Source organism: Xenopus laevis, chromosome 6L (assembly GCF_017654675.1).
Source record: "Xenopus laevis strain J_2021 chromosome 6L, Xenopus_laevis_v10.1, whole genome shotgun sequence".
In the NCBI taxonomy this organism is placed as follows: Eukaryota; Metazoa; Chordata; class Amphibia; order Anura; family Pipidae; genus Xenopus; species Xenopus laevis.
The window spans coordinates 119690312-119711054 of NC_054381.1; the positions used below are offsets into that span (position 1 = coordinate 119690312).

Here is a 20743-nt window from a genome sequence, read left to right on the forward strand (position 1 = left end):
ATGCAGGCCAAAAATCTAAAAAAAATCCCCGTTTTCATAAGATTCAGCATAAATGGAGGGCAATTTAAGGTGAAGTGATGTGTCGGATCTATTGCAGCACTCCCCAGAATAGACTGGGGACTGAAAAGCAGAATTTTTATGGTGACCTGAATGGCTCCTGCATACAGCAACATGATGTGTATCCCTGAGTCCCTAACCTCTCCTGGAACACATTTGTGCTTATGTTTTCTACTTATGTCAGAAGTGTGCTGGATAGTACCAGAAAACGTTCCTATGCTAAGCTTTGGCACTATACTAAAAACCAACAGAATAACCCACAGAATGCTCAAAACAGATTTGGTGGCACCATGCTGAAGGGCACAGAATGGCAAGCATCAGAAAAATCATTAATATTGCTGTTATTATTTATCTCATAACTTGGTTTATTTTGTCTGTAATCTTGTATTAGCCTTTTGAAGCCCTGGTGTCATTTATGGAAGCTCTATCTCAAACTGTATTTCCTGTCCATAGCTTCACACATACATCCCAGAATGGGGATTAGAACAAAGTGATAAAAGAAAATCTTTTGTCCGTGGGTAGGCGTATGGAAGCACCAGGGATACATTATGGAATATATTCTAAAATAGGATACAAACGGTCCTGAAACCCATCATGGCAATTTTAATAAAATAAGGATCTCTTAAAACCTTTTTAGAAACTCAGGTAAGTATATACGATCACTTGGAGGCACCCCAAGTAAATACCGACTTTCCTTCTCCTTTTACTTTTAGTATGTTACAGAATGGCTAATTCTAAGCAACTTTTCACTCGGTCTTCATTTTTTTTCTTCTTCTAGTTTTTTAATTATTTGCCTTGTTCTTTTGACTCTTTCCAGCTTTAAAATGGGGGTCACTGACCCCATCTGAAAAACAAATGCTCTGTGAGGGTACAAATTTATTGTTATTGTTACTTTTTATTACTTTTCTTTTTAAGCCCTCTCCTAGTCATATTCCAGTCTCTTATCAATGCATGGTAGCAACCAGATAACAGAAACGGCAAACTTGAGAGCTGCTGAATAAAAAGCTTAATAACTTCCCTACTTTAAGATTCTACAATGCAACTTTCAGCTTCTCCTAACAGCCTTTGACTGCTGTTTGGGTTCTGAAAGTTGCAAATGCTATTGGGAATTCCTAATGTGTATACTGAAAATATCTGTTAACCGTGACATAATATGGATGCTCTATAATTTTTCTACCACCAAGTGCTACTGATGTTAGAGACCTGAGCAAATGCACATGTCTCTCCTACCCTAAAAACTTGTTACTGAATATTAGCTAAGTTTAGCATGAGTTTAATAGTTCTCATACTCCAGTAGGATGGAAGCAGCAATAAACTACCCAGGACTTCCATAAGCACCATCTATATATAACACAAATAGTTCTAAACCCGGCCAACAGGTCATTACAATAATACATATTTCTGTCTACACGACTCAAGTGATTTCATAAAATAGAAGGGTAAAGACTGAGTTGTTTATTTCTGTTCTCAGAATCTGACCTCAAAATTTATCTTTGTAATTACTCGATGTCTGTTTTATATTTTATGTGTGGAGTCCACCTTGATTCCTGTCCTTCATGTCAATCAGTGGGTAGATTCAGACTGGGCGCAGGTTTATTGCTCGGAGCCAGAGGTTCAGGAGTCTCAGAACAGCACAACAAATAGCTAAGAAATGGGCAGGAAGTGAATTTCTCTAATGGCATATTTATCTTCTCCGTATGGCAATGATAGATGCAGCTTTTTGTTTCAGCATAAATATCAGGCCTAATCAAGCACAGAATACTATGTGTCTCACAGGTAGATCTTTGTACAGTTAGAGGGTTATTTACTAAAATCTGAACTTATCTCATTGTTTAAACAAAAAAAACCACTACCAAACTCCCATACCTGATTTTACCTTATTTATCATTAAAAAAAACAACTTGATTTAATCGGTTTGTGTAAAAACATTAAAATCGAGCAAAAACCAAGATCGTATAATTTTTTCGGAGTGTTTTCCTAAATGCTCATTTTTTTTTGTGCTTTTCCGGAAATGCCTGAATTTTTGCCTTTGCCTGAACATTTTGCAAACCCCTTTGCCCCTCACACTATATTAGGCTAGCAATTGTGAATTGTATAGTGTGCAGTGTACAGTATATAATAGGAATGTACCAAATTTCAGGATTGGCTTTGGTATTCAGGATTCAGATTCAGCCAAATCTTTCATGATGGATTCGGAGGTTCGCGAAATGCAAAATAGTGAACTTGGTGCATCCCTAGTACAGTATATAAGAAACTTCTTACTAAAGTTATTAAGCATGCTCCAAAAGTTTACACCACCTTGAAGCAGGTCTTAAAAGTGTGCAATGTACAATTAAGATTCGCAATGCAATAAAAGTCTTAAGTCTAAGAATTTTACATTGCGACAAGCACATTGTTATTCTTATTTGTACACAAATTTTAATGCCTTTCCCCCAAAATATTTTAATAAACAATTATAATGCTAATTTCATGCACTGGCCCTAACGCTGGTCCCTAATGCATACACTCATACACATACACTCCTGCATGGATCTCCATGGAAAAATGTAATTCATGTAGACAATATTCAATATTCTGTACATACTGCAACTTTAACTTTGATTTCAAGGAAATTGCATGTGTAGTGCATATATTTGCACAAATGTCTGGGGGACATTTAACTGAATAATAATATAGAGAATATGTCAGTGGTGATGCACCCCCCAAAAATAAAGGCCACTGCAGGGGTCCCCTGGTAGATCCCCAAGGAGATACAAACTAGTATTAAGGAAGCAGGAATCTGGAAAAAGTTTGCATTTACATAAGAAAAGACCCAAAGCATTTAATACTAACTGAATAATTAGTCTTGAGCTGGTCTCCTGCCTCTGAGACAAATGTCTGTATTGCACCCTCAAATATCTCTTGCCCCCTTACTGAGGCAAGATGCCCCATGTTCCTGGCTTCAACATTTGCACATTTCTAAAGGGCTAAAGAGATCAAACAGGCCATTTCCCCTATCCCAGGGCTTCTCTTTCTGAAAGGAAATATACAAATAACCAAGGTTGGACTGGGCTGGTGGGACACTGTCTATGAATTCCGCTAATGTACTACAGATTATTATTATTATTTGTGGAGTATAAAATAACTCGTACATCCCTAAGCCGACTCCCTCACACATGCTCTTGTGCAATACAATCAGTCCTCAATTTAAGTACATTTTCGTTTTTGGTGCAACAAATCCAGGATTTGGTTTATAATTAAGACCAATTGCAGTACTTTTATATTTGGCTAAATCCTTTGTGGTGAGCCACACCATATCAGAAGTCTTGGACTCAGGTCATCAACCTTGTTTAGATTCTTATTGGAGGTTGAAATTATTACAAAGGGTAATTTATGACTTCAAGTGCAGTATGCAAAGTGAAGTTTTGGATGCAAAGGGGTATATTTATCAAAGAGTAAAGTTAATAGTGAAGTTCCGCCACTAGAGTGAAATTCTGCCACTCTCTATTCATTTCTATGGGATTTTTATAGGCGTATTTATCAAAGGGTGAACTTTCACTTTCACCCATTGATAATTACGCCTTTTAAAATCCCATAGAAATGAATTGAGAGCTGCGGAATTTCACTCTAGTGGCGGAACTTCACTCTTTGATAAATTTACCCCAAAGCTTTTTACCCACAATGCAACCTTTTCCCAATAATTTCAGCATAATCGTTACCTTCTGGGGATTTGTGTCTGATGGAATTGCATGTTTAACAAAACTGCACATGATTAGGGAAATTTTTCAGGAGTCATGGATTTGCAATAAAAATCTGCATCAGTGAAACTGCAGCAAAATTTTGTAGAGAAATGTTTTGCCACGAAAAAATGTGGCACCTAATTCATTCATTCATTCATTCATTGAACCCAATGTATTTTGCGTGGAAAGTCACTGTAAAAAAAATCCATTGTTTCAATGTATTCTGCACAGAAAATGTGACAACAAAAAATGTACATTGACTCCAATGTACTGTATATTGCGAAGTAAAAATACCCACAAGAAAAAAAATGTGTTTTGCAAATTTTCACAGTTTTATGAATTCTTCCAAAGTTATGAGAATTTTACGTTGAAGCAAAACTGGACATGTCTATATGTCATGCATTAAAACATGTGTACAAGCATACATGTGTTGGGCCTGAGTCACTTCCAGTGTTCTGCTTTAAAATGCAACTTGTGTGTAATTGTTTGAGGGCAAGTCTCATGTGCTTATTGGCACAGCCCACAGTGGAAACACGGGAATTAGCAGTATTTTGGGGGTGGTTGTAGCTCCATGGTTCCCCTGAATCAACAGGAACAATTGCATTTGACTCAGCAACAGTGACAACAATGTCACTTGTTGCAACAATATGGAAGTGCAAGGAGTGCTTTTGGATACAAGTTCCATAAAAATACCTAAAATACCTATAATGAATAGCTTCTATATGTGGGATAGTTGTGTCCAATAGTACTGTATTAAATAAACTGTAAACGTCATTCCCCATTTGTCTAACAAGTACTTGACAAAATAAGGCCACAAGGATGGGTCAATTATGTACAGGGATTGAATCTGTTATCCAGAAAGCTCCTAATTATGGAAAGGTCATCTCCCATAGACTCCATTTTTTTTTTTAAATGTGTTATTTTTCTCTGTAATAACAAAACAGTAACTTGCACTTGATCCAAGCATAGACATAATGAATCCTTATTGGAGGCAAAACAATATTATTGGGTTTATTTAATGTTTTAATAATTTTTTTAGTAGACTTAAAGTAGGGAGACCCAAATTACAGAAAGATTCCTTGTCCGGAAAACCCCAGATCCCGAGCATTCTGGATAACAGGTCTCATAGGTGTATTTGATCCAATTAAGATATTTATCCCTACCAGCAATGATGCAAATCCCCCATGAATAAATGTGCTGGACTCATTTTACTGGATCTAGAATTGTGAGAAGGCATTTGCCAAAAAAAAAAAAAAAATTCTATATATTGTTGCACTGGTTACATTTGCTGCCCTAGATAAATGACCCAGGAGTATGACGTAAATTGTAAGTATATGAAACAACATGATTTTGTTTGCCTATTTATCCAGTAACACAACCCAGATAAAAATGGCATTAAAAAGTGTCTCAGGTTAACACGCATGACCCCTGTGTTAATACAATGGATTGATCCTTCCTGCAATTTCAGTTTATTAAAGAGGGTAAAAAATGATAACACCCAGTTGGGATATGCTTTTAATGCTTCATCACACCCGCCATCGTTTGTTTTTCAGTCCACATGAGAATGATGCTTCCCACTCGCTAGCAATCACCTACCTGCACAGCTAATATCTTCAGAGCGTTCTCCTGAGAGGCTGCCTGGAAAGAGGCCAGCCCAGCTTGGTTATAGAGGCCTCGTTGTTTGAAGAACTCCACCAAAGCCCTGTGCATCCGACTCTGCAGCACTGAGATCTAAAAAAAAAACAAGAGAAGGGGGGGGGCAGAAAACCCAGAAGTCAGAGCAGGGAAGGAAATTAATGGCAGTGTTCAAGAAGAATGATGGAGGGAAATATAGAAAGCAGTCAATAGCCCATTCTGCACTGTACAGAGCTGACAGGAATTTCACAGTCTCTTGGTTTCTCGGCCCACTCATGTGCACTCATCAGAAACCAGTCACATCTGGCTGCCAGGATGGGGGGTTAATTTTCTCTAAATGCCTCAGCAGTTTTGTTCTAGCTGAAGCAAACTCTGTGACTGCAAAGCTGATGAGTAAAATATTTCTACTTCACCCAGTTTAACTCAAAACCGATAGCCTCAGGACATATTGAACCTTTTTTTTTTTTTTTGCGCTTTTCCCTTTTTGTTTTGTACACGGAATCTTTTGCTGCCTTTGGAACAGCACATCAGGTCAAGGCTGGCTTTCACATACAAGGCTAGGACTTTGATGGACACATTTTTTCCGTCTATCCTTGTAAAGCTGATCATAGCTTGGCAATGTGGGCTCTGGAGCATGACAAAACTAAAGTGAATTAACTCAGCCATCAACTGCTGAGAGAGAACAATAACAGGATAGAACATTCCAGATAGGAGTCCCTATTAATCTGCCTCTGTGTGGCCCTGTGACATAAATACATCCACCTGCAATGAGAGGCCACCACAAATGGCAAGAGTAATGCTCTGTAAGAACACAGGCAGCAAATCCCATCATGCTAAACTGGGAACGATTGGAATAATGGGATAAATGAAAACAACAGGGTACTATTGCTCTCATTATCATTTAAAAATAACATGAACATGTTGGCAGTGTTACATTTAGACTTCTTTATAAGAAAATAATAAATGTGACATTATTACTTAAACATGGCTTTACAAAGTGTTCACTCATTTGTTCGCCTTTAAATTAACTTTTAGTATGATGTAGAGAGTGATATTCTGAGACAATTCACAATTGGTTTTATCTTTTTTTTATTATTTGTGATTTTTGAGATGTTTAGCTTTTTATTCAGCAGCTCTCTCCACTTTACAATTTCAGCAATCTGGTTGCTAGGGTCCAAATTACCCTAGCAACCATGCATTGATTTGAATAAGAGACAGGAATATGAATAGGAGAGGCCTGAATAGAAAGATGAGAAATAAAAAGTAGCAATAACAATACATTTGTAGCCTTACAGAGCATTTGTTTTTAGAAAGGGTCAGTGACCCCCATTTGAAAGCTTGAAAGAGTCAGAAGAAGAAGGCAAATAATTATAAAACTATAAAAAATAAATAATGACGACCAATTTAAATATTGCTTAGAATTAGCCATTCTATAACATACTAAAAATTAACTTAAAGGTGAACCATCACTTTAACACTGGACCGCCACTCTCACACACAGGTAATCCCCATTGTAACAATGCCAGAGGGTATCCATAACGAGGACTGAGGTGGAAGGATCTTATTGGGCCCCATCTGGTCTGCTCCCTGCTAGTTATGTCACAGTGGAGATTTCATCTTACACTCTAACTTCCCCAGCGCGCGCACGCATGCACACGCACACACACACTCTTAAAGCTGGCCATAGACGCAAAGATCAGATCGTACGCATCGAGAATTCGTATGATTTTCGGACATAGACGCTTAGATCAGATGGTACGCATTGAGGATTCGTATGATTTTCGGACCTATGGCAGAACATTCAGATTACCCCCGGTATAGCCATGCCCATTAGTGGCATATCGGGGAAAGATCGGCTTGTTTGTCGATGTTGCCAAACGAGTGGATCTTTTCATCTATGGCCACCTAAACACCTTGGCAGTTTAGGGTAAGGACAAGGGGTAAGTGGGGGAGGTACAACTGCACCCATCCTGCCCCCCCCCCATAGTGCCTGCTTTGAGATTATCAATGCAACTTCAGTGGTATAAGGATTTGCCCCACTGTAAGATGGGGCAGTGCAAATTTGCACCAGGGCTCGCAGGAAGCAAGTTGTGTTACTACAATTGGTGTTTTTTTGCACTTTGCACATTATGTTGTGCTCTAGAAGAGTGGCTGCATCTGTGTATTTCTAAGCACCTTAAAGGAGAAGGAAAGGCCTATTTACTTGGGGTGCCAAGTGAATGTATATACTTACCCGAAACCCCGAGCCGGTGCTCCTATCAGCAGAAAACTGCACCGGCCCGGGGTTCTTCCAACGAGTGCCACGGAGCGATCAGCTTACTGCTTCTTCTTTCTTCAAATTTCCCAGGGCAGACGTGCGATGAAAGATGAAGAAGAAATCGATAGTCCCGTGGTGCTCACTGGTATAACCCTGGACCAGTGCAGTTTTCTGCTGATAGGGCACTGGCCCGGGGCTTCAGGTAATTAACTACAATCACTAGGGGGTGCCTAACTTTTGGCACCCCCAAGTAAATACAGCCTTTCCATCTCCTTTAAATAGAGCCCTGCCTGTGTTTGTCAGCATTTTATCCAGGAGGGGTGGGGTAGAGGCACATAGGCATCATTGCCCCCTTCCTCTCTCATATCTTGTCTAGTCATAACCAAATCACAGATGTGCCATTTCAGGGTGGCATGTACAGCATCGTAACAAGCTATAAAAAAGGCAAATTATGGAACAGAAATAAACTGTAAACTCCCTGCAAGCTGTGCATGCGTTTAAATGATCAAAACTGAGCTCCACCCCAACATGACTTGTACTATTGTTTGTTTTGTTTTTTTACGAGGGGAATACAGAAAGAGGATCAGCTAGTTCTGTCCAGTAGCATACATTATACAATAATTATTATTGTTGTTAATTATTATTATTATTATTAATAAAAATAATAATAATAACACTGGATAATTAGGGAACTGATTATAGCATCTTTTGCATTTGACTACTTGGAAATTAAACTCCTGGGCCAAATCTTGTTCCGGTATTTTACAGTTCATTCTGTTGCCTAACATTAAAGGGTCACTTGTTACAAAGGAGATGTTTATCTGCCCTTTAATGGATCACTTAAAGGTTAAATTATAATCTAGCAAACTGCAACTGGACTTGGATATATACAAATGGCAGCTCATTCATACTAAAAAGAAATGCTTACTGTATAGTGATGGGTGAATCTGTGGTGTTTCGAAAAAGTGAGTCGCTGAAAAATTTCTGAATTTAACGCAAGATTTGTGAAACGGTGAAAAATTTGTGAAATGCGTTGAAGTCAATGGGCATCAAAATCATTTTGACGAGAGCAACAATTTTTATACACGTGACTATTTGGTCCAAATGCATTAAAGTCACTTGGCGTCTTAATAAGTTTGACGTGTGAAAATTTGTATGCGCGACTAATTTGACGCAGTGCAGACCACAAAATCTGAAATGGTGGATTTTCAGATTCAGGCTTTTTGCAGCATCGGGGTATAATAAATCTCGATTTTTTTTTTCCTCTTAAAATGAAAAACTAGTAAAAACTCGACCTTTAATAAATAACCCCCTTAGTGTTTAATTCAGCGGCTCTCCAGTTTGCAATTTGCAATGTGTAGCCTTACAGAGCAACTGTTTTTAGATGGGGTCAGTGATGCCCATTTAAACGCTGGAAAGATTTAGAAGAAAAAGGCAAATAATTTTAAAAAACTACTAAAAATAAATATTGAAGACCATTTAAAATTGCTTAGAATTGGCCATGTTATAACATACTAAAAGTTAACTAAACACCTCTTTAAATCTGGATTTGCTGGCTTCTCCACCCATTCTATTTGTTCAGGTATCTCCTGTGTCTCCTAAAAGGATGGACCTGGGTTTGTGTTTGCCACCAACATATTAAGATAGATTGGCCTGTGTTTACATACATTTCTAGAAGAATGTTCCATGCAGTGCATTTTTACTGTTTCATTTGGTTTTATATTTATTTTGCTTTGAAGCTTTTTGTTCAGCTAAATATATCACAATTATGAACAATGCAGAATAATCTGTCACTAATAAATAAATGATGATATGCATGAACCCCTGACTGAGGAGTCAGCATGACTGTGAAAGGTAGCAAACACTGTATAAACACTCCCTAGTTTTTTGCCTCATTTGATCCTTTTTTGTATAAAATAAATAAGCATGCATTAGTATAAGAGTAAGTGCTACAACCACATCCCCCTGCAAACATATTCAATTATAATTATGTTTATCTGTAGGAAATATCAGTAATGCTCTAGTTACAATTACAGAGTATGCTTGTTAACAACATAGTTGGACTTATCCTGACTCTATATACGGAATACAATGTCCACTCATCCAAACTGGCATTTCATTTTTTTTTATACTGGTCAATAGAAATAGACTGTTCTTATGCTAAAATTAAATCAGAAGTTTGCTTCAGAAACACTACTATAGTTCATATAAACAAGCTACTGTGTAGCAATGGTGGAAATTGAAAAAAGGCTATATTGCACAGGTTAAATAGTGGATAAAAGATAACACCATTATGTTCTACAGAGCTTATTTGCTGTTTGCTGTTTAACCTGAGCCTTTTCTCCTTTGAATGGCTGCCCCCATTGCTATACAGCAAGAACATCAGAGAAACCTCAGAGCAGCCTCTTTCTTTCTCCTGACAACTTCCTTGACTACTTGGTGGTCAGACTGGTGGGAAACTGACCAGCAAGTGGCACTGTTGTAACAAAATTCATTCATATTAACTAAATTAGCACATGTATCCCTTAATATCTTGGAATAAAAAGAAAATAAATAATGAATGTTAATTACAAACTTGTTTAGAATAGCACTCTCATCAATTTTACTTTCAGTTATTTTAAAGGTTTACTTATCTTTTAAAGAATATTACCACATTGGAATATATATATATATATTCTGCATAGATTACTGATATGACAGGGGACCAGGGAATGTGCATTGATCAATTTTTCTTTTTTCTATGTCTGTAGTTAATTTGGCCATATCAGTAGCACTTCCATTGTATTTTAGTACATTTTTATTAAGCCATGGAGTGCTCTCACAACTTTTCCTTTTTGCATTTTGTATTGTAGCAGATCTATTCTGTTCGGAAGTTCAGAAGCTATGCTGCAGGCCAGGCTTCCATGTGGTTGTAGCACCCCCACACCTTTCTCTTTAAATGGTGGAACAATGCCTTTGGAAATGGGTGTTGGTCTGGGCAGTTTCTCTCTCTTAAAAGCCGCAAGCGGGGGAGGATTAATCTCATGGAACCAATGCTGGGGTCTAAATTATCTCTCCCCTTTGAAAGCTAATGGAGGGGGAGGACTAAGCCCTATGATGAAAACCAATGCCCAGGTCGGGAGACCTTTTATTTCAGGTAATGCTCTTATGCCGGGAGGCTTTAGCATTTGAAATTATGACCAGAGTTAAATAGTTGGGGACCGCCATGTGGGTTTTGCCTTGACGTGGTATGGTAGCTTATCGATCTTATGATCATAATTTTGTAACTGAAAACCCCTGTCTTTGTAAATACATGCATCTGCATAGATTACTGATATGACAGGGGACCAGGGAATGTGCATTGATCAATTTTTCTTTTTTCTATGTCTGTAGTTAATTTGGCCATATCAGTAGCACTTCCACTGTATTTTATTTCAAGACTTTGAGAAAGACTAGAGTGCTAGCCGAAACGTTAGTTCTTCTTTTTCTAATAAAAACCTTTATATTTTTTGCAAGACCTGTGAATGCAAGCTTTTACTTTTTTCTACATTTACAATTTTGGGCTTGTTGCACCCAGGCAACCTTTACTATTATACGAGTTGTGCCGGCTACCAGATCGTTTTATATATATATATATATACACCATGCACTAATAAAAATATTTTGATATATACCTGATGCCGTGAGTGCATTCACTGGACTGCTATATATGTAAACATTGACATTTAACATTTATTAGGATGAGCCACCATTTTGTGATGGTCTCTGTGCTGCCTCAGAGATCACCTGACCAGAAATACTGCAACTCAAACTGTAACAGGAAGAATTGTATTGTATGGCACATACAACTAAAAAAGTATATTTATATTTTTACAGATAATTTTAGGTGTGTCATATTAAAGGGTTTGTTCACCCTCAAACAACTACTTGTTTTTCGATAGATCACCAGAAATAACGACTTTTTCCATTTACTTTCTATTTTCTATGTGTCACCGTTTTTATAATATTGAAGTGTAAAGTGTCTTTTTTCACCTTCTAAAGCAGCTCTGGGGAGAGGGGTCGTGACCCTTTAAACTGTTCTAAATTGATACATTAGTTGATACATTGCTTATCTTTGTCCCTGCTGAGCAGAATCTCTGGGTTTCATTACAGGCAGCTGTTAGACTTGATACAATAGTTGCTAATACTCCAGAGATGCTGCTGAGAAATGCATCAACTAAATGTTGCAAAATTGTAACAGTTTAATAATGAATATTCAAATTTTAACTTTGATTTTGGAAAAACAGTAAAAAATAAATAATGGAAAGTGATTGAAAAAAGTCTTTATTTCTGAAAACAACTGAACTGAAAAAAAAGTGTTTGGAAGGTGAACAATCCCTTTAAAGGAAGTTGTTAGATTGATACAATAGTTGCTGATATTCCACAGATACTGCTGAGAAATGTATCAACTAATTGTATCAATTAAATGTAGCAAATTGTAACAGTTCAGATGCTCCTGGATCACTGAGCCGCCAGACTGAAAGACTGGAGACACGAACATTAAACTTTAAACTTAAATTGTGGGAAGACGATAAGAAATAAAAGATGGAAAGCAATTGGAAAACTGTCTGTTTATAGAGAACAATCTGAAAACCAATGAACTGTAAAAAGTGTTTGGAAGGTGAACAACCCCTTTAAGGGGAGTGTATACTTACACAATTGTTGTGCCTTTTCATTGTAATAAATATAAATCACATTGCAGTGATCTGTTTTTACTTTACCAATACACAACATGTTTCGAGTCAGCAAGGACCCTTTCTCAAGTCACACTTGAGAAAGGGTCTTTACTGACTCAAACAAAACATGTAGTGTATTTTGGGATAAGAGTTTTGCAGCACAGTACTGCGGATGCTTTGTGGCCTCCTTCATACAACGTGTATAGATGAATCTTTTGGTTTTTACAGTGTGACCCAATTAAGAAGGTGAGCCCACTTAATAAAAGTTAAGGAAAGCGCTGGGAAAATTGCATAGGATTAAATTCTGATCCTAGTTGCGCTGGTTTCTGTGCTGCCATGTAGTAATTATCTGTATTAATTACTAATCAGCCTTATATAGTGATATTTATATTCTATGTGTACTGTATATTGTGAGTCAGTCCCTAAGTTCAGTAAGTGACAGCAGCACAGAGCATGTGCAGTGAATCAGCAGAAAAGAATATGGGGAGCTACTGGGGCATCTTCGGAGACACCGATCTTTACTGCTAAAGGGCTATGGTTGCCTTGGGCTGGTACAGAAGCCCAAAACATTATGTACAACATTTCTAGCCAACTTCAATAGTTAAGCTTTAGTTCTCCTTTAAAATTTGATGTGCCATTTTTGTTCACAGATTTCTAATGCAATTTCTTTCACAGACCTGACCGGACAGGGCTTTTTTCTTTTTAGTTTTTTTCATGGTTTCTGTCTGGTCTGTGCCTAAGTGCCGCAGCGGCGTTACACACTTCTATAGGCCTTGCTTGTGACCTGTCCATCAGTACCGGAACAGTTCAGGCTTTTAGTGCTAAGCTTTCATTTAACACATACATTAACCATGCAGTAATTAATTGAAGCAAAATATCACACGAGGCAAATACTACCACTTTGAAAATACCCCATTAATCCCTAATTTCCTCATTAATGGGTCGTTTGCATGCATTTCAATATATTTGAATAGATTACTTTCGACAACGCGTTCACGGCATTACAAAAGCAAAATCATGCATTTTAGTGAAAAGGTCAAAAGTTTTCTTAGAACCTTGTGGGGCTTTATAGAGCAAACAGCCTAATTAAACACATTTTTCAAACAGAATGGACTGTAGCTAAGATTTAAACAAACGTTGTTGAAAGAAGTGCTGCACAAATGGAAGAAGTAGGTGACATATATCTGATTGCGGGGGTTGCTCGTTTTGCTGATGTGGTATAGTTACCTTTGCAGTTATATAATGAAATCTTCCTTTGTTGCCTTAAATAGATGCAATGATGAAAACTCTAACTCTATGCAAATCAATGACCTTGCAATGCTGTGCAGAACCCAGTAGTGTGAGTGCAATGGGCCTTATACTTGCAGCATAGTTACCAGCTATTTAATTTCCAGTCCCATTTATTTGAATGTGTACCTGAATATGTATCACAAGCAATAATTGTTCTTGGATAGCTAGTCCCCTACATTTCCTATGATAAGAATGCAATTCTACTCTAATTGTTTGTATACCTTGTATGACACATTTAGTTATATTCACTCTATATCAGTGGTTCAAAACTGTAGGGCTGCCAACTTGAGGGGCTCAGAACTAATGTTATAAGGTCAATTACTGAGAATATTGGAGAAAATGGCCATTTGCTTTCAGGGGTGCGGCGCCAATGAGGCAAGTTGAAAAACTCCCCTCAAGCTGCAGCGCCGAGCTGGTTACCAGGGGCGGCAAAAAGTCGCTCCTGGTACATTGAAGAGAATAATTTCCATTTATTAAACCAGAAATTTGGCTTTTCTGGTGTGAGAGATGCACTCTCTGCACTAGTGATGTTGTCCCCAGGACCCCTGTGTAGCAAAGGTAAACAGGCAAGGGGGGCAGCTCCTGCCTCAAAACACCCGTTTGCTTTACTACATATACTCAGCTTCAAGTTCAATTAGTTGAGATCTGAGGTGTCTATATATTAGCTGTCATAGATATTCTTGAAACAACCACTGAGGCATCAAAATTTCCTAAAACTGTACTCATAACCTAAAGATCCTGGGCAAAGCTTGGACCTTCATGGGAGGTCCTGGGCATCGGTTGTATGTTCATTGGGGGTCCTGGTTGGTCCTGGGCCAAAGGTTGCACCTTCAAGGTGGGTCATGGCTAAAGGTAGTACAATGGGGGTCCTGGCCAAAGGTAGCACTTTCAAGGTGGGTCCTGGCTAAAGGTTGTACCTTCATGGGGGAGCTGGCCAAAGGTTGCAACTTCAATGTGGTTCATGGTTAAGGGCTGTACAATGGGGGTCCTGGCCAAAGGTAGCACCTTCATGGGGGTCCTGCTCAAAGGCTTCACTTTCAAAGGGGATCCTGGCCAAAGGTTGGGCCTTTGAGGGGGGTCTTGGTCAAAGGTTACGCCTTCAAGGGGGCTTGACAGGAAAAAGTCAAAACACTGCTCTGTATGTATTGAAAGGGGACTATGTACTATTACCGTAGCTTGGGATAAATATGCTGAATATAAATATATTACATGAGGTCCTAAAAAGACCTCATAAGGCACACATGTCACATCTGCCCAGAAAAGATGTGTCACTGGAATTTGTTTCAAATGTGGGCAGTTGTGCTACTGTGCTTCCAGTGTTCCAGTAAAAATAATCCCCTGTGACAAGCTTTAACATTTGCCCTTCCTGTCACATCACCAATGTACACTATGCAGAATTCCCCTGCCTTTGACTGAAGAACTGATGGTAAAGAACAACTCTGGGCAGTCTGCAAAAATATCACTAAAGTCAATGCTGTATGATAGCATGACATGACTGGATATATCATACAAAGGATGTATGTGAAAATATAATAAAGAAAAGCACTAGTTAGCATCACATATTAAAATCTATCATGATTATGGCTGGCATCATCTGTACCACATTGCTGCTTTTTTAGGTCTCTAGTTCTGCATTAGTTAACACAAGTAGTGCATAGCTATTCCTATTGCCACAGCCGATATGCAAATGAATGCACTGGAAAAAGCAGGGTGCTGTGACAGCACAATGTCAATGGTCTGGAACTCTCCTGACCAATCACAAAATAAGGTTTATCAAGCCTGGTAGACATTTATAGCTGTATATTTGTAAAATAAGTTGAGGGAGCATAATCAGTTCACTGCACATTTGTAAACAGTGATTTTAATCAATTTCCTTAATGCTCTATAAATAAGTGTAGAATTATATGAACTGGTGCTATTAGTTTGTTGTTATTTTTAAGCTGCAAGGATGTTTTCTGCCGGATGCAGAATTTTGCACAATTGCTATACAATGGAATACCTCAATGTCGGTTGGATTCATATAAACAATATGGTATTAGTGACACGCTTGGTTCATATATTTAGATAATCAATAATATCACAAGTAGCTGTTTTAGTAACACATCTCTAATTATTTCCAATTTAAATCCTCCTGTTGTTTTAGAAAGAAACAAATGAATGCCCATGACTTTATTAGCACGCTTATTCTACCACATTTGTAATAAAAAAACTTAGGGTTTGTCTACCAAAGCAGTGCAAAGTGCAAAATTCGGATGTAGTCATGGCACACACTATTTAGTGGGTGTCCTCTATGACACAGAATTCCAATATCATTGTGGACACCCACTAAATAGTGAGTGCCAGAACTTGCCCACAATTGACCAATGTATACAGTATTTGTGTGCAAATGGTATGACTTCAATATCAGCATTAGTATGTATTTCATGGGATGCAAGTGCCACAAGTATATGTAGTTGCACATTCTACAGTCCACACACTCCTGCAATGGTGGTGCAGAGCACCTTTAGATAGTAGGCAAATATCACGCACTGTAATATACAATATTAAAGGAGCAACACACTGTTTATAGGTGGGGATCTTACCCCATTTACTATGGGGTACCGGGGAATTGAGCCCTGTTGGTAATGTATGTCCTGACGAATAAAGAAGGAACTGTTTGATGTTAACTCGCTGCAGTGTGTCATTACTGGAGGACCCCTCTACCCATCCTACAGGTTGGTAATATATAGAGGTCATATGGTGTGGCACAGAAAGGTGGTTCCCCCCATTACACACCTATTAAACATCAAATGTATCTGGTCAAGGTTTTAAAAGGGGAAAATCCGAATTTTTCAAGAAAAAAAACAAACATTTTTTAGAGATTTATTATGCCCCAAAATTGCTAAAAATCCGAAAATACTCCATCTCAAACCTGTCAAGGTCATGTAGAAGTCAATGTCACTAAAGTTGTTTCTTGACATTGTAATCTGCACTGGATAAAACGAGGGTCAGGGGTTTCGCCCGAACATCCAATAAAGTCAAGTTTTCAAAGTGACAATTCGATAAAGTCAAGTTTTTGGAGTGTCAAACGTACGACTCGAATTGATGCTTCATTTTGGTTTTTTTCGCTCCCACTTATTCTAGAACAGTTATTGATAAATGAGTTCAATTTGTGGATGGGAGTTTGGTCAAGTTGGGTTTAATAAAAAACCGAGATTAATTTGCGTTTTAGTAAATAACCCTCATAAAGTAGAGTCAGTAGTAGAAATAAGTTCTGAAATCTGCAGTTCACCCAAACTGTTGTTTCCAGGATACTATGTTCACATTGACATTAGACAGGTTATTTATCAAAGGTCGGGTTTTATAGGTTTGTTAGGTTTTTTTATACCTCTAATGAACTTACAATGTTTTAAGATTTAAGAAAAAACTTGAAATCATTAATTTTTCGTCGAAAAAAAACTAGAATCACTCAAATTAATCGAGTTTTAAAGTGAAACCCACCAAAAAAACCCTGAACACCATGAAGGCTACAAACATCTTCAAATGGTTGAAGGGACCTCTGCAACTGACTTCTACATGACCTCAACAGGTTTTAGCTGGAGTATTTTTGGATTTGCGCTATGTATAATAAACCTCGAAAAATTTGAGTTTTTTAAAAAAAATTAAAGTTTTGACTGAAAAATACATTTGAAAGCTCAAATTTTTCATGTTAAATACAATTGGACCTTTAATAAGTCTGCCCCTTTGTGAACGTGTTCTGATAATAGTTCTCGCACAAGCATTACCTGTGTCTCCGCCTCTCTATATTGGGGAGCACAATCCTTTAAGGCAGTGGTCCCCAACCTTTTTACCTGTGAGCCACATTTAAATGTAAAAAGAGTAGAGGAGCAATACGAGCATGAAAAACTCCCTTGGGGTGCCAAGTAAGGGCTGTGATTGGCTATTTGGGAGCCCCTATGTGGACTGGCAGCCTACAAGAGGCTCTACTTGGCACTATACTTAGTTTTTCTGCAATTAAAACTCGCTTTTAAGCTTGGAATTCAAAAATATGCACCTGCTTTGAGGATCATGAAAGCAACATCCAAGGGGTTGTAGAGCAACATGTTGCTCACGAGCTACTGGTTGGGGATCACTGCTTTAAGGCATTTTATTTTAAGGAAATGGGCAGCATTCTTAAACCTTTATCCTTCAGTACACTAGCCTAATTTGTTTAGGTTTTAAAAAGGTCTTTAAAAGCCTGTTGCTAAGTTTCTTCACTAGAAAAATACAGTTTTTTGATCTAGCGCTAATGTCAACATACAAGGGTTGATATACGATGACAGGTAGCAGAATCCCTGGGCACAGCATGCTCCCTATATTATTCACTGAATACAGTATCTCTTCAAGAGATTTTGAAAATTGTAAGTATTGGAAACTCCCTGTATTCAATAATGATTGTAAACACAGGATTAATTGGGAAACGTATTTGAGATTTTGTGCAAGCAAAGACATGTATGTCTGCAGAACAGCATTTTTCTAATTGGCAGCAGATATAGGCAATCATGTGAAAAGTGGGCACTTTCTTTGCATGATGCTCTTATGAAAGGTGCGTACTTTGCAGGCCATTATCATAGGATTACCCTGTCATGTATCATGGTCTGTGAGCATATAAAATTGGTACTCCTAGTGCTTAGATATTTTAAAAGAATTCTCAGATTGTCAGAAGATAACTGCCGGCAGCTTATAATAAATAGAAAAGAGCTTTATTTTACAAATGTTAGAGATGGTAAAACTGTGTTTCAAATGTACTATCCAAATGTGCTGGACTTGCAGTTGTGTTCCCATGTCTGATTTATTGTGGGATATAAAATGTGTAGAATTTGCTACCAACATTGGTTATGGCTGCACAAACAGGTAACCCGTACACACCCCAATCTGCCACAATCTACTTTGGAAAAAGCCCTCTCGTCTTGACTTTCCTAAATTTTCACAGCCCTTGCAATGCTTATTTTGCATTTACACAAAGGTGGATCAAAGTGGCTACTATATATATATATATATGGGTATTATTGGAGTTACTTAGGGGGGCATGTGACTTACACAGTGGCTGTGCCATGCTGATCATGGTACTAACCACAATATGGAATAGGGTAATGATGCTCTGTATTTAGCTTCATGTAGCTTTAGGATGGAGCCAAAGACTCCCATCAACATCCCATAAATATTTCTATAATGATTATGCTGCTTCACTTGTACATATATAAGATATTTAACAAAGAAACTCTTAAAAATCAAAATGCAAAATCTTTTATTGGTTAATGCTGCTCTTGAAAAAGCCACTGAGTGTTCAGCACCCATCTTACACATTCAGCCATTTTAAGTTTTCAGTTTAATATTAAAAAATGTCAGAATTCTTGGCAACATGGAGTGCAGGAATAGTTTATTTGAAGAATACCTGGATGTCCCCATTGGTTTAAATGAATTTCAGCAGGTTTCAGTTGCATATATTTTTGTTGGGAAATACTAGTGACAATGGAGCAAAAAGCCAGTCTGTGGGAGAATTGAGTTTTTTCTTCAAGACTGAGCATTGTAACCTTTAATAAATCTGGCCCAAATGATTTGTTGCCACACTATATAGATCTAATGGAAATATGGCCGTTAGTTCCACTGGTCAGGGTGCATAACAGATACAAGAAACCTAAACTTAACTGTCACCTTAAGAGGGTTATTTATTATGCTCCGAATATTTGAAATTCGAATAATTTGTGGTTTTTGGACTAAAAAAACCTACAAATTTTTTGGAATTTATTAAAGCCTGATGGTCTTAAAAGTCCCAATCCTAAACCCTGGCATCTAAAAGTTCTCGAGGTCCTGTATAAGTCAATGGGGAAGGTTTCAGTGTCTGCACTGATGTCCTTACCGATATCCGATGACTTCATGGTTTCTGCGCAAAAAACTCTTTGAAAAAATCTTATTTTTTGCGCAAAACTCCAAACAATTCAGAGTTTTCGGGGAAAGCTCCAAAGTCTTTCTGACCCTATTTTTTCAGGCTTTTTTTCTTAATAAATAAGGTCCATTCAGGCAGTTGGAGATGATTGGATTTTTATGTTAGAAATTCTTGGAAAAATTCGGACCTAGATTAATAACCCCCTTAGTGAAGTGAAATGTCGCATGAGCTCCAGTGTGTTGAACCATATGCAAGGTCAAACTACAAACAGACCAGAGATACTTGTTATGAAAAAAGGCCTTCATTTTATTCCACAGAGAGAGACAATCTATGGTCCCTATTTATACAGCACCGAGAAGGGAAAAGTAACGTTTACTAATCCAAAGTATTCCATTGGTGAATGCTTTTTGGTGAAATAGCTGTCAATGTAGTAATGAAATGTCACGGTTAGGTTTGGGCGAATTTGACCCGTTTCGTTTAGACAAAAATTTGCCACCGGCGAAATTAAAGTCTATGGGCGTCAAAATTATTTTTCAGAAAAATTTTTGTTGTGCATCCTACAAGTCTATGGGCGTCATTTTCGTGGCGAAACAAGGCTAAAAAATTTGCCCATCCTTAGTCACTGTCATTGAAATCACATTATTTCATTGGAATTTCAAGAACCAGATTACTTCAATAATTATTTGGCTGAAGAGGATTTTTACATTCTTTATAAAAAAGGTTAATGGAGAAGTTAATGTTTAAAGTTTGATCAAAACAACCACATATTATATAGGGCACACCCAGCCCATTGGAATCCCCTGGGGTGACTACAATCCCCCAAACTCTACAAGCAAAAAAAAAAAGGTACCAGAATTTAAGGCAATTGCAGTAGTGAACTAGTCCCTTACCCTCATGTTTAATGCAAAAAAAAAAAAAAAATCAAATAACATTATGAGGACGTGTTTCTTCCTCAGGTCAAGTTTGATTAAAGTCATATTGGAGTGAAAAACCGCTATACACCTTATTTAAAAGATATTTAAAAGAAAAACAGAGACAACAGTGATTGTGATATAACTATGAATCTATGATCGAAACATTAATTTAAACTATATTATATGGCTGGGGGAATGCTGAACAATAACTTGATCTCTATACAATATTCATAACTAGTACAAGATATTCAATCACATGCAAGGTGACATAA

General features: G+C 37.7%; 1 protein-coding gene across 2 annotated transcripts in view; it reads right to left on the reverse strand.

The window, feature by feature from the left end:
• Positions 1-20743, reverse strand: part of LOC108719236 (coiled-coil domain-containing protein 178) — a 170071-nt gene that overhangs the window by 14787 nt on the left and 134541 nt on the right. For both annotated transcript variants that reach the window (XM_041566415.1, XM_018267969.2), the window contains exon 19: positions 5373-5507. In XM_041566415.1, coding sequence (XP_041422349.1) covers positions 5373-5507 — 135 coding nt within the window. The remainder of the gene's footprint in view (positions 1-5372; positions 5508-20743) is intronic.